The sequence below is a fragment of the Miscanthus floridulus genome, chromosome 10, assembly GCF_019320115.1.
Source record: "Miscanthus floridulus cultivar M001 chromosome 10, ASM1932011v1, whole genome shotgun sequence".
Lineage (NCBI taxonomy): Eukaryota > Viridiplantae > Streptophyta > Magnoliopsida > Poales > Poaceae > Miscanthus > Miscanthus floridulus.
The window spans coordinates 65,065,487-65,079,765 of record NC_089589.1 but is presented as its reverse complement, the minus strand read 5'-3'; the positions used below and the strand labels follow the sequence as shown (position 1 = coordinate 65,079,765).

Sequence of the window (14,279 nt, the reverse complement as noted above, 5' to 3'; positions counted from 1 at the left end):
ATCGGAGTTGGAGCCAGAATCTAATTGTGTCACTTTTGCATGTACGTGATCCTGATAGGTAAAATAGGAAAAGAAGCGTAAACAAAATACCATGACTGATGTTAGTTATTGTTTGATTTGATTTGCTCGATGCAGCAAATTGGTTTTATATATAGAGCGGTGCGAGTCTCCCTATGGAGTTCATGTCCGGCTGCTTTACCATGTCCCTATATATGGAGTTCATGTCCGGCTGCTTTACCATGTCCGAGTCCTAGTTTTTTTTTTTACTTAGATTATTACTGGACAGTAGTTGCGGCAGGCTAAAGATGGCAATGGGGACCCGCGATCTGATACCCGACGGGTATTTACTATATTAGGGTCTAAATATGGACTAAACACACTACCCGCGGGTACGTAAATGGACCAAACCCTTCACCCATCGGGTACGCGGGTATGGGTATGTTCCAGCAGTCCCCGTAACCGTTTACCCATGGGTGAAAAATACCTGGCCATCTGAAAGAGATCAATGCTCCATGGTTAGACTACAGATTCTAAAAAGTAATGCAGGTAGAGAGAAACAAATATGCTTGCCAGTAACCTTGGTCATATTTGGTGCAAAAAACATAGCAATGTTGCGAGCATTCATCTTGTTGTAGCTTTCATTTTCCACCACATCTGCCATGAGATTGATGGCCCATTCAAGCAATGTTGCTTCAACAGGAGGTAGGGTACTTGCAAGATGGCTACACTCTTCTTCAGTGTTGCAGTGCATCACTTGTTCTGGAGTCAACGACTCCAATACTCCACTTAAAAGTTTCCGAAACCATATCTATAATCAGTAACTTCTACATTAATCATGACTAATGTAGAGGAGAAACTAAATGGAAAGGAATCTTAATTTGCAGAAGATATTATTATGTGCTATTATTTGTCTAATTTCATGTGCTTTGGTTAGTGGTGGTTGCTGTTGAATTGTTGATTTTTATGTGTGTGAATAAATTATTGGCGGGTACGGGTGACCCGACGGGTATGATTTACCCGGTCGGGTATGGATCTGGGAAAAATTCTCCACCCATGACGGGTATGGGCATTCTAGCGGTACCAAATTTTTATGGCGGGGATGGGTCTGGGGTGGCCATACCCGATGGGGATTTACCCATTGCTATCCTTACGGCAGGCGCGGGGAAGCGAAAAACGAAACGGAACCGGAAAACGACAAGACGGAAAGTCTTCCCCGGGAAAAACTGCCGGTTCCAGATAAAATCGGGCGCGAAAAATTTCCCAAAGCTGATGGCTGAATCCGAGCCGCTTTAGGATTAGGTTGGACGAAAAAATATTAGTGGTAAGAAATTTGATCTCTTTATTATTTACTAGCAAATATGTCCGTGTGTTGCGACGGAAAAAAAAACTATCAAGCATTCTTGCAAAACGATGACGTGAATGGTACATATCTACTTATGGTTTATCCTTTTATAATTTATTTTATGATGACCGTGACATCCATAATATAAGTTAATGCTAACAATAAATAATAATGTCTTACTAAACCTGTATCAAATAGAAATACACCTTGGTATATTTTTCCTTTCATTGCAAAGCACATAATTATTTAGCTATAAGTATATCATAACTTTAATTTTTCATATTGCCCATGTGTTTTTATGACTCAATATCGACCTTTGTAGCTTTTTTGATGCATCATATCAACCTCCATAGTTTTTTTGTCAATGTGCCAAGGATTTGTCTGTCCACCGGTGATTGAGACCTCTCTTGAATTTTCAAATGCAGTCCTCGTCAGGAATTACATAAATACATTTGTAAGATTTCATTAGATAATAATCTGCAAAGTTTTCGGTTCATTAAATATTTAGTTGTGCCGCAAAACTGGTTTGGCATTTTTATGATTTTTCTATGATTTTGGCGAATTTTACAATATCTCTGTTTTTATAAAAAAGAGAAAAACGAAATAAAAGAAAAAAATGCTTGCATAGGCTTGGTCTAGCCCACAACGAAGCCAGCCCAACTGCAAGGATTCATCCCAGGTCGAGGAATTACATAAATACGTTTGTAAGATTTCATTAGGTAATAATTTGCGAAGTTTCCGGTTCATGAAATATTTGGTTGTGCCGCAAAACTGATTTGACATTTTTATGATTTTGGTGAATTTTCCAATATCTTTATTTTTATAGAAAAAGAGAAAAACGAAAGAAAAGAAAAAAAAGACTTGCACAAGGAAAAAGGCTTGCATAGGCTTGGTTCAGCCCACAACGAAGCCGGCCCAACCGCAATGATTCAACCCAGGTTGAAAAAGAAGGCCACCAGGAGAGGCCCACTCGGATCTGGACATTTTGCATCAGGAACCCTGATATATTTCAAAAACTATTAAGGCACTCCCACATTTTCTTTTACTCTAGTATCTTTACATCTGGAACCCTATATGTCTTTCTATTCTCTTCCTTACTTCTAATCTCTGTTGGCAACGAGACCGAGACCGAGCTGGTGATCGGGGAGGAAGAGGCAGAAAAAAAAATACAGCGGAAATTTTGCCTTTTTATTATTAGGTATATAGAAGTGTAGATTATTATCAGGTAAAGGTGTAGAGATAGAGATGTACGTAGTACGGGTCTGTTGGGTTCAGTGGCCCAGGCAAAGTCGTTTGGTCAGGGCAGGTAGAAATCTACACCATCAATCCCCAAACAGGCCTGCTACACGCTCAGGCTCAGGTACATGTCAATCTTGAGCACGGCGTTGCCGTCGGTGGCGTTCAAGGTGTGGGTCCTGAACTCGCCATACCCGGTCCGCCGCGCAACGTGCCGGTGCCGCCGACGACGGGGAGCTCCCTGACGTCGACCTTGTCAAGGATGATGTCCCTGCCCAGCACGGCGACCGTGCTGCCGTTGTGAGGCCCCGCCGTGAGCACCATGTTGACGCAGAGCAGCGGCGCCAGCTCCGTCTGCGACGCGAACACGTAGGACCCCTGCGCGCGTCCCACGGCACGGGACGCCGCGTCGGGCCCTTCCGTCAGCACGTCGTCGATAACGAACATGTCCCCGAACCGGAGGTTCGGGGCCGTCGGCAGCGGCGTCGCGCCCCTGGCCACGCGTACCGCCGTCGCCGGAGCCCCCTGATATGGCGTCACGAGGTCGTGCAAGTAGAACCGGAGGTGCGTGCTCGTAGGGGCGCTTCCGCCGACGATGACGCCAGCGAGCGACAGAGAGATGAGTAGTGCTAGCTGGAGCAGCATGCCGTTGCCGTGCTTCATGTTGGCCGCGCGCCTTGGCACGATGGAGGGCGGAGGAGCTGATCGATGAGCACAGTACAGCAGGGATGTGAGAACTCAGTCCTGAACTAACTATTATTCTCTTTTGTTGAGCAGAATTTATAGACCAACCTGCAGTACAAGCACAAAACGGAGGTTGACCATGACTGTCCCTTTTATTGTTGTGGAGCTGCTCTAGAAGCGCGCTAGTCTAGAAAGTAATAGTAGGGGCACATGCTGTATTAGCTTCTGCCCTTCCTTTCCTCGATATCTTTTCGGGCCTTATTTAAATTAGGGTATAAAGTTTTGGCGTGTCACATCAGCTGTTACATCGAGGTGTTATATGGGAGTGTTCGGATAGTAATAATAAAATAAATTACAGAAGTTCTCGATACTCCGCGAGAAGAATTTATTAAGCCTAATTAATCCATCATTAGCATCTGTAGCTTTCCTGTAGCACCATATTGTCAAATCATGGCCTAATTAGGTTTAAAAGATTAATCTCGCAAATTAGACACAATCTGTGCAATTAGTTATTTTTTTCATCTATATTTCATACTTCATACATGTGTCCAAAACTCCAAATATCCGATGGGATATGGACTTAACTTTAAGAGCAGGAACGACGAAGGTGAGTGAACCCATTCTATCGCTTTCTACTTTCTGGAGCTTGGACGATGATTGCCTGAACCGCACAGGGTCTATTTTCTGTGATGCTTTGGAATTAAATTACAATAATGTCTAGAACTTCTAATTAGTATACTATGTAGCCGTACGTTGCAATTGTTGTGTAGTTATACCGGGACGACTAGCCATCATGTCATGTGTTTCAATTCATTTATGAAATGAACTCTTGCCTGGACACTTGCTGCTTTAACTCGTATAAGCATGGAAGGTTTAGAGATTTATCAATAATCGTGCCATGTGTTTCATTAGGATCAGACTCTACACATGCTTGAACACATACTTAACTCATACGGACATGAGAGTGGTCAACTATAGAAACACTTTGTATTCCAACTCATTTTTGAATTGGACTCTACACCATGTTTGGACACACTACTCCAATTTGTACAGACATGAGTGAGATTGAGTCCGTTAGATCCCTATTAGACGGTTGATGAAAGACAAAGAAACATTCGGCTCTATAATATTTGGTTAGAGACAGACTAGTCCATCAACCAGAGCAGACTATGATCTTAGAAAATAGCCTTAAAGTATAGTAAAAAGTTGTAAGTTGTTCTATGTTGATTGAGGAGAAGGAGGAGAAATGGATCCTAAGTTTATAGCTAATTAATGTACGAGCTTCAAAAAACTTTGTGAGAGAAAAAAGTAAACCATGTATTAATAATGAAATATATCCTAATAGCCAACTTCTATATAGATATGCTGGTAGACAGATTGTAAATATAATATACATACAGCCACTAACAGGCTGAATTATTAGCCATACTCTTGGTATATGGTTGACCAGTCCGCTGCAGCAGCATCAGCACCATTTCCTTCTCATGTCCAGAGTCCTTCATTAGTTTTTGAGGTGATCATATCGAACCTCTGTCCATTGCTTGGCTAGTGTTATTTATACTCGCCACCGCAACAACAAAATTAAACTCAATGCAAGTCAGGCAACTAATTACAACCAAATCTAGCTAGGATAAACTTAGACGACAAATCAAATAATAACACAGCTGGTCGGGCCGGTCTAAGTTGGGTCATGGCTAAGGGCTCGTTTGATTGCTCTGGATTGAGCCCCTAGAATGATTCCAGTTGGAATTGGTTCACTAATTTGTATAGTTTTGAAAAGTTGGAATAGTTCCTGGTTCAAATCTAGGGTAACCCAACGCAGTCTTAGCATGGATAGGAATTAGGAGGCAACCAATCATTACATACATATCCAGCACATGGCTTTTGTGCGTGTTGGTGTTGAGATAATTGTCGCAATTCAAATAAACGGTATATTATATTAACATAGAAATCATCACAAATACTCCCAACATATGACAGCGATTGTCCCAAATCTAACATAGTGTAACACAACATTATTAATGTATTATGGATGTAGTACACTAACACTTAATATAATAATCATTAATGTATTATGGTGGACATAAACTGTCGGCCATGCGAAGACAGTTGGCTCCTCCCATGGCGAAACCTGCAGGAAACAAACAATCAAACAGTTAACCCCTATTCGCTCGAGCGAATAGCCTGAATCGGTTGTGCCCTCTTCCCGGGCGGCACCGAACTCAGCCGAGCCGTTCCTTTTAGCCGGGGTGAAAAGAGATCGAGCCGGGCACAAGCCGGCCTTTACCGCACCTTTCCATCATCTTGACGAAAAGACGTGTCTAGAAGCAGGGCAACATGTGCTGTCCTCATTTCGTTACGGCGAGATGAGGACTTACGTACTCTCATTTCGCCTTAGCGAGATGAGGACTCACGTACGCCCCATTTTTCTCCCATCATTTCGCCCATGCGAGAAGCCAGGGCGGCGATCGAGCCACGTGGGGAGCCCAGAGGTGGGGCCTGCCCCAAACACTGAGAAATGAAAAAAATAATTGACGCGGTGTGTCTCGGCAAAGAACCATGAATTTGTAACGGTACCTAGCAAATTTCGCCGTTTGCGGTGTGAACCGGCCAATTATACTTTTGTCCAGTGTCCCATAGCAAAATTTGCCAAATATTTTGGATGACTTTATATATTGGGCCTGTTTGGTACAGCTTATAAGCTAGTTATGGCCAAAATAAGCTAAAATCAACAGTCAAACGCCATGCTTTTCAGCAGCTTATTCTGGTCACGCTTATTCCCACAGCTCTCATTTGTACTAAAAGCAAAAATTGAATCAAACCAACTTATTTTGATCGTCGCTTTTACTTTATTTGTGCAGTTCCAGATAAGCTGTACCTAACAACCATTAAAAGGATAATTTACGTTGTCCCAGATACAACCGGCTCGGTGCACACTGCAATTGATGTCGACCATCGACGACAAAATACATGATGGCATTTGACTTCCTCCGGTTTCCACGCACGCCTGACTTTAGCCTCTCATTTTGCTCCGGTTTCCACGCACGCCTGCGACACTGGTGGCTCCGAGCACGAACTTTGGTTCCGCCAGGCATGTCCAGGTCGTTTGACTCCCTCGTTCTGCTTGTTACCTGGAACCTCTAGAAGGAGAGAAACAAGCGAACGTTCGAAAGAAGGCAGATGCAGGTGAGCAGCTACTCCTTTTCATTCTGGAGTCTGAGGATGTCGTGCTGATACTGATTCAGCATCTTCATGTTTCTAGCTTGTTCGGTGATCTCGCCGCCTTCATCTTCTTATGGCACTTCATTTCCATCTTGATTGAGCTGGACTTCTAGCCACTCCTTCGGTGTTTCCTCTCGATCGAAGGGAGGCGTCATGCTGTCTCCCATCACCTAGGGAGCTAGTGGTTCCTCTGTTGCCGTGCCATCTCGCACGGCTGTCCCTGTAGCAATGAAAGCAGCCGCCTTGGATGCTTCTGCCCTGTCCGCTGGTAGCTTCGTCGCTTTGTTTTTGGGTGGCATGATAAGCTCGAGCAACAACCACGGTGGGCGCCAATGTTGTTCTAGGCCGGAGGCCTTCGAACACCGGTTACAACTCGAGCGAAATCAAGCACAAGAAGTGACTGAAACGGAACTAAAGCAAAACAGGACGAACGGTATCATTAATCCTCCTTCCCTTACAATCCCTCTGGCGGGGGCTATTTATACATGCCCGTAGGCTTTTCGTGGGATACAAAATGCCCTTACAACTGCTACAAATTCGAGGAATATTCCCCATCGCTGGGGCTTGTTCGCCATTCGGAGTCCCACCTTCCTCAGTTGACACCAGCCGGGAGTGATCCGACCGGCTCTGCCCCATGTCACCCTTTCGACCGACATTGTGGGCCCCTGGCGGACAGAAACTGTCGGCCATGCGAAGACAGTCGGCTCCTCCCATGGCGAAACCTGCAGGAAACAACCAATCAAACTGTTAACCCCTATTCGCCCCAGCGAATAGCCCGAATCGGTTGTGCCCTCTTCCCGGGCGGCACCGAACTCAGCCGAGCCGTTCCTTTAGCCGCGGCGAAAAGAGACCGAGCCGGGCACAAGCCGGCCTCTACCGCACCTTTCCATCACCTTGACGAAAAAGCGTGTCTAGAAGCAGGAAGACATGTGCTGTCCTCATTTCGTTGTGGCGAGATGAGGACTTACGTACTCACATTTCGCCTTGGCGAGATGAGGGCTCACGTACTCCCCATTTTCTCCCATCATTTTGCCCATGCGAGATGCCCCAGACACTGAGAAATGAATAAAATAATCGATGCGGTGTATGTCGGCAAAGAACCATGAATTTGTAATGGTACCTAGCAAATTCCACCGTTTGCGGTTTGAAATGGCCAATTATACTTTTGTCCAGTGTCCCATAGCAAAAGTTGCCAAATATTTTGGATGTCTTTATATATTGGGCCTGTTTGGTACAGCTTATAAGCTGCTTATGGTCAAAATAAGCTAAAATCAACAGCCAAACGTCAAACTTTTCAGCAGCTTATTCTGGCCACATTTATTCCCACAGCTCCTATTTGTACTAAAAAGCATAAATTAGATTAGACCAGCTTATTTTGACCGTCGCTTTTACTCTATTTGTGCAGCTTATCTAAGAAGCGCTTCTCAGATAAGCTATACCCAAAAGGCCAGGGTAATTTACGCGGTCCCAGATACAACCGGCTCGGTTGCACAGTGCAATTGATGTCGACCATCGACGACAATATATATGATGGCATTTGACTTCCTCCGGATTCCACGCACGCCTAGACTTTAGCCTCTCATTTTGCTCCGGTTTCCACGCACGCCTGCAACACTGGTGGCTCCGAGCACGAACTTTGGTTCCGCCAGGCATGTCCAGGTCGTTTGACTCCCTCGTTCTGCTTGTTACCTGGAACCTCTAGAAGGAGAGAAACAAGCGAACGTTCGAAAGAAGGCAGATGCAGGTGAGCAGCTACTCCTTTTCATTCTGGAGTCTGAGGATGTCGTGCTCATACTGATTCAGCATCTTCATGTTTCTAGCTTGTTCGGTGATCTCGCCGCCTTCATCTTCTTATGGCACTTCATTTCCATCTTGATTGAGCTGGACTTCTAGCCACTCCTTCGGGCGTTTCCTCTCGACCGAAGGGAGGCGTCATGCTGTCTCCCATCACCTAGGGAGCTAGTGGTTCCTCTGTTGCCGTGCCATCTCGCACGGCTGTCCCTGTAGCAATGAAAGCAGCCGCCTTGGATGCTTCTGCCCTGTCCGCTGGTAGCTTCGTCGCTTTGTTTTTGGGTGGCATGATAAGCTCGAGCAACAACCACGGTGGGCGCCAATGTTGTTCTAGGCCGGAGGCCTTCGAACACCGGTTACAACTCGAGCAAAATCAAGCACAAGAAGTGACTGAAACGGAACTAAAGCAAAACAGGATGAAGGGTATCATTAATCCTCCTTCCCTTACAATCCCTCTGGCGGGGGCTATTTATACATGCCCGTAGGCTTTTCGTGGGATACAAAATGCCCTTACAACTGCTACAAATTCGAGGAATATTCCCCATCGCTGGGGCTTGTTCGCCATTCGGAGTCCCACCTTCCTCAGTTGACACCAGCCGGGAGTGATCCGACCGGCTCTGCCCCATGTCACCCTTTCGACCGACATTGTGGGCCCCTGGCGGACAGAAACTGTCGGCCATGCGAAGACAGTCGGCTCCTCCCATGGCGAAACCTGCAGGAAACAACCAATCAAACTGTTAACCACCCCTATTCGCCCCAGCGAATAGCCCGAATCGGTTGTGCCCTCTTCCCGGGCGGCACTGAACTCAGCCGAGCCGTTCCTTTAGCCGTGGCGAAAAGAGACCGAGCCGGGCACAAGCCGGCCTCTACCGCACCTTTCCATCACCTTGACGAAAAGGCGTGTCTAGAAGCAGGAAGACATGTGCTGTCCTCATTTCGTTGTGGCGAGATGAGGACTTACGTACTCACATTTCGCCTTGGCGAGATGAGGGCTCACGTACTCCCTATTTTCTCCCATCATTTTGCCCATGTGAGATGCCCCAAATACTGAGAAATGAATAAAATAATCGATGCGGTGTATCTCGGCAAAGAACCATGAATTTGTAATGGTACCTAGCAAATTCCAGCGTTTGCGGTTTGAAATGGCCAATTATACTTTTGTCCAGTGTCCCATAGCAAAATTTGCCAAATATTTTGGATGTCTTTATATATTGGGCCTGTTTGGTACAGCTTATAAGCTGCTTATGGCAAAAATAAGCTGAAATCAACAGCCAAACGTTAAACTTTTCAGCAGCTTATTCTGGCCACGCTTATTCCCACAGCTCCTATTTGTACTAAAAAGCATAAACTGGATTAGACCAGCTTATTTTGACCGTCGCTTTTACTCTATTTATGCAGCTTATCTGAGAAGCGCTTGTCAGATAAGCTATACCCAAAAGGCCAGGGTAATTTACGCGGTCCCAGATACAACCGGCTCGGTTGCACAGTGCAATTGATGTCGACCATCGACGACAATATATATGATGGCATTTGACTTCCTCCGGATTACACGCACGCCTAGACTTTAGCCTCTCATTTTGCTCCGGTTTCCACGCACGCCTGCAACACTGGTGGCTCTGAGCACGAACTTTGGTTCCGCCAGGCATGTCCAGGTCGTTTGACTCCCTCGTTCTGCTTGTTACCTGGAACCTCTAGAAGGAGAGAAACAAGCGAACGTTCGAAAGAAGGCAGATGCAGGTGACGGCGTTGTTGGAACACATAGCCCGGAACGGCTGACTTCGCAATCCATTCCCGTCGCACTACATGTTTTGTAATAGGTCCCTTTGTTCAGCCGTGTTTTTCTGTTTTTTGTTCCGGGTGTGTCGCGTCCTGGTATGCTGGCTGCTCGCCGTCAGGCCAGCCCGTTGTTGTACTCGTTTCCAGCTTCCCTTAATGAAATACATGCCAAAGTGCGCTCACTAAAAAAAAGAGTAGCGTTTACACTTACCCCGAACCGGGAATTTTTTTGGTTATGTGAGAAATGAATCGTGGCGTGTTCATATTGGAACTGACAGTCAAACGTCTTTGGAACCAATGGAAGAATGAGACTCAGGGTGTGTTTGGCACGGCTCCTCTTGAGGGGCTCCTCCAGAGGAGCCAGAGCCGTTTTGGAGGAGCCACAATTTAGCTTCTCTGTTTTTTACTGAAAAATGGTTTCTCCGGGAAAATATTTGGCAAGGCTCCTCGAGCCAGAGCCGGAGCCAGGGTGGAGCCCTGCCAAACAGGCCCTCAATGTTCACGCTGATATTGTCAAATTCTATGGGCTTTCAGGCTTGTTATTAATGTTTCGGTAACGGATCCTGGTGTTCGATACGCTTTATAATAAAATTAACGTTTAGGCAAGCTCATACTTGTATTGTATTGTTATAGCCTTCTTGGTCTAATCGAAAACTAAAACCCTCAAATCGGGAGCCCTAAAAGTCTATTCCAGCAGGGACCTGCAGCCTCTCGTGTTGTTCACCGAAGAATTATATAAGCACATGCTGCGTTCCACGGTTCAAGTAGCTACTCCAACTGACGAGGCCAAAAGCAAGCTTAGCACCGTGCAGCCCCTTTGTCCTTGTCTCCCTTATCACACCATGGCCAAAAGCAAGCTTAGCACCGTGCAGCTCCAACTGATACTTATCTCCGTGGCGCTCGCCACCGCCGCCGCCGCCACCACGCACCTCCGGTTCTACATGCACGACATTGTGACGGCAACAGCAGGGAGCCCGGCAACAGGGGTGCGTGTGGCGAGGGGCACGATGCCGCTGCCAGGAGACCCCAACACCCACTTCGGCGACATACACGTGATCGACGACCCACTGACGGAGGGTCCCGACGCGGCGTCGCCGGCAGTGGGGCGCGCGCAGGGGTCCTACCCCTTCGCGGATCAGCAGGAGCTGGCGGTCATATTCTCCCTCAACATAGTGTTCACGGCGGGGAAGAACAACGGCAGCTACCTCGTCGTCAATGGAAGGGACGCCTTCTTTGACGAGGTCAGGGAGCTGGCGGTCATTGGCGGAGCCGGCAGGTTCCGTGGAGCCACCGGTTACGCTCTGCTCACGACGCACTACTTCAACTCCACCACCAAGAACGCCGTGGTCAAGATCGACATGCACCTGCGCGTGTAGGGAGCAGTATGTTAGGAGTTCCTTTTTCAAGCGTCATTGTGGTGTGAGCGTGTGACCATCACTGTCCCTTTTGTTTTCTACTCCCGTAATAATGTTTCACTAGAAACACCCATCACTGTCCCTTTTGTTTTCTATTCCCGTAATAATGTTTCACTAGAAACACCGGCGCGGCTTTGCCACGCACTTTATGGAGCACACCAGCCCTTTGTATTTTGTATTATATATCACACTTGAATTAGGCTGTTGACATTTTATCAGCCTTAAGCCCATTTGTATTTTCCAAATTGTATCGATAAGATCAAGGTTTGTTGGGGGTACAACCTTTACATGCATCAATATTTGTATGTGAAAGTCTGTAGGAAAGCTTAGAACTAAGATGTTACAAATTACCATACTAAGATACTTGAATATACATCATGCGTACAATGTTGATATCAGCATATAGATATAGTGCATGGAAGTGCATGGAGTGCAGTTCCTTGACGCTTGATACAGAAAGCACATAGGAGTACGTGATTGTACATGGATGTTATTTACAAGATGATTTCTCTATATATAATAATGTAAGCATGATTTATGAAAAATGATTAATATGGACCGTCAGCCTCAAACTCGTTCTGCTCGCTGCCTTTTCTAGCATCCCCTCACTGCTTTTTCTATCACGCTCACTGCCTTTTTCTAGCATATGCATTAACTAAACCCGTATTCAGGTTGGAATAAAGTCTTTACGAACATGTCTGTTTTAGAGGCAAACAGGGAAATAATATTACACTAAACATAAACATATATCTTACAGAGAAAGCAGCCAATAAAGCATAAGGTATTTCTTTAACTTTGAAACTTGATAAACTCTGCTAGTTGTCAGCACTGCTTTTTGTATTATCATATAAATAAATTGCACAAAAGAAGGGGCAAATGCACCGTAGATTGCATAATTTTTTTTTCTCATAGTTCACATGTACATAAGCATGCATTTGCTTCGGACTGTCATCTGAAGGCAATAGGTTACAAATTAGGAAAAGGAAACCTTAGAATTGGGTTACAATCAACTGTTGAAAATAGGCCATGGTTGTAAGATGAGAGTTCACCTGCAGTTGCATAATGTGAGAAGCTGTGTCAGCATTTAATTCTGAATACCCTCGTGGTCATGGAGAAGTGCAAGTATAACTATTTATTGTATGAGTCCAAAAGTAGATACTAAGGAAAAAGATAATCCACCCAGGGAGATAACCACTCAGAGCAACATTCAAATGAAAGAATCACTAAACAAAACAAATTATGAAAAATATCAGCTTGTTTTCATTCATATTCAAGTATTTCCAGAGGTATTCAATTAAAGAAAACTTATGGCCATGTTATTGATCCTTCTGTCATCTCGGCATGTAAAAATTGCAAGTTATGATTCATGTGTTGTAAAAGATGAGTTTAACTGTAGCTGAGCCCCATGCTCCTTTATCACGCCAATCATTCTTCAGGGTTGGTCATCTTTACAAACAAACCAAAAGGGCTAGCAACCATGAAAGCTCTATCATCTCGCACTTGCTTATCGTCACCCATACTAGCTCTCTATATTAAATATGTGAAGCTAGTCTACCTATCAACAATTTCTTATTTACTGATTTTTTTAGACTATCACATATTTGATTACTCTCCCATGCTAGTGTAATCACTGCTACCTGAACTGATTAGAAAAGCAAATAGGTAAGAAGCAGCAGGATCAGTTTGTTGACATTCCCCAGATTAACCATTCATGACAGACGCACCATGCATCATCACAGTGACTATCAAAGAGGTTTGGCTAGAAACAGTAATGCAATGCAAACAAGATCACAGGCACAGTCCGGACAAGCATTTATTTATGGCATACACATATGGAGAGTTGGAGACAAGGATGTGCCGTTTACCTCATGGGCATTTCGTCGAATACCACATGGGCCCTATCGTGTTAACGTCCAGTCCGTAGTCCAAGATGGTGGTGGGTGCTGCCGGGGAACCTTAACGCCGATGTAGGTGGCCAGGTACTCCCTCATCGAAGCTCCGTCGCGCACCGCACACAGGGGGCACGTCCTCTACCTTGGCTCCTTGGACGCGCCGCGGACACCACTGCGGCATATAGCTGCGGCACTGAGAAGCGTCGTCTCCGAGCCAGGCGAGGTGGCAACGCCTCCGCGAGGGCCCAGATCCGCCCCTGCCGATGGCCACGCACCTAGTCCACGCCTTCTCCGTGTCTTCGTGGACTCTCTGCTGTGCGCCTGGCCGGTAGCGGCGGAGCCCGCACGGCCGCACGCGCCAGGCCAGCGGCGGAGCAGGCGTGGGGGTACAACAGCGGAAGAGGAGGGTAAGACAGGCGGCGGATGCAGACTGTGCAGGAGGGTGGCGGCTCTACGGCGGACGGTTCGTGTGCATCGCGAGGACGGGAGCCAGCGTTTCGTCGAGCCGGGCCGTGGGGAAGAAGGCTCTAGAAAAGTGCAAGCTCATTTGCTCTGCAGTTGGATGATCCCATCATGATCCGACGGGTGAGAAATTGGAGGCGACGTGGCTCAATCCCTGGCCAGAGCTTGGTCCTGATTTCGTCATATAAAGAAAGAGACAGAGACTGTGCAGGAGGGTGGTGGCTCTATGGCTATGAGCGACGAAAGATAAAAGAAACATTTTGGTTTATAATATTATATTAGATAGACTAGTCCATCAACTAGAGCAGAGACTGTGATCTTAGAAAATAACCTTAAAGTATAGTAAAAAATTATGACTGGATTATAAGATGATTAAGAGAGAAGAGAAGTGGACTATAAGTTTACAGCCAGTTGATGTATGAATTTTAAAAAAGAGAAAAAAGCAAATTATGTATTAAT

The 14,279-nt window shown here is 45.8% G+C and overlaps 1 protein-coding gene and 1 pseudogene across 1 annotated transcript; one reads left to right on the top strand and one right to left on the bottom strand.

Moving 5' to 3' along the window:
- Positions 1–2,338: 2,338 nt before the first annotated feature.
- Positions 2,339–3,314, bottom strand: LOC136484807 (dirigent protein 21-like; annotated as a pseudogene).
- A 7,508-nt stretch (positions 3,315–10,822) lies between these two features.
- LOC136484806 (dirigent protein 21-like) lies at positions 10,823–11,539 on the top strand. Its single transcript, XM_066481761.1, has one exon. The coding sequence runs from the start codon at positions 10,894–10,896 to the stop codon at positions 11,425–11,427; it is 534 nt and encodes a 177-aa protein (XP_066337858.1). The 5' UTR covers positions 10,823–10,893; the 3' UTR covers positions 11,428–11,539.
- Positions 11,540–14,279: the final 2,740 nt, after the last annotated feature.

Coding starts and splice junctions, on each gene's coding strand:
- LOC136484806 (XM_066481761.1), top strand. CDS start 10,894: ATGGCCAAAAGCAAGCTTAGCACCGTGCAGCTCCAACTGATACTTATC.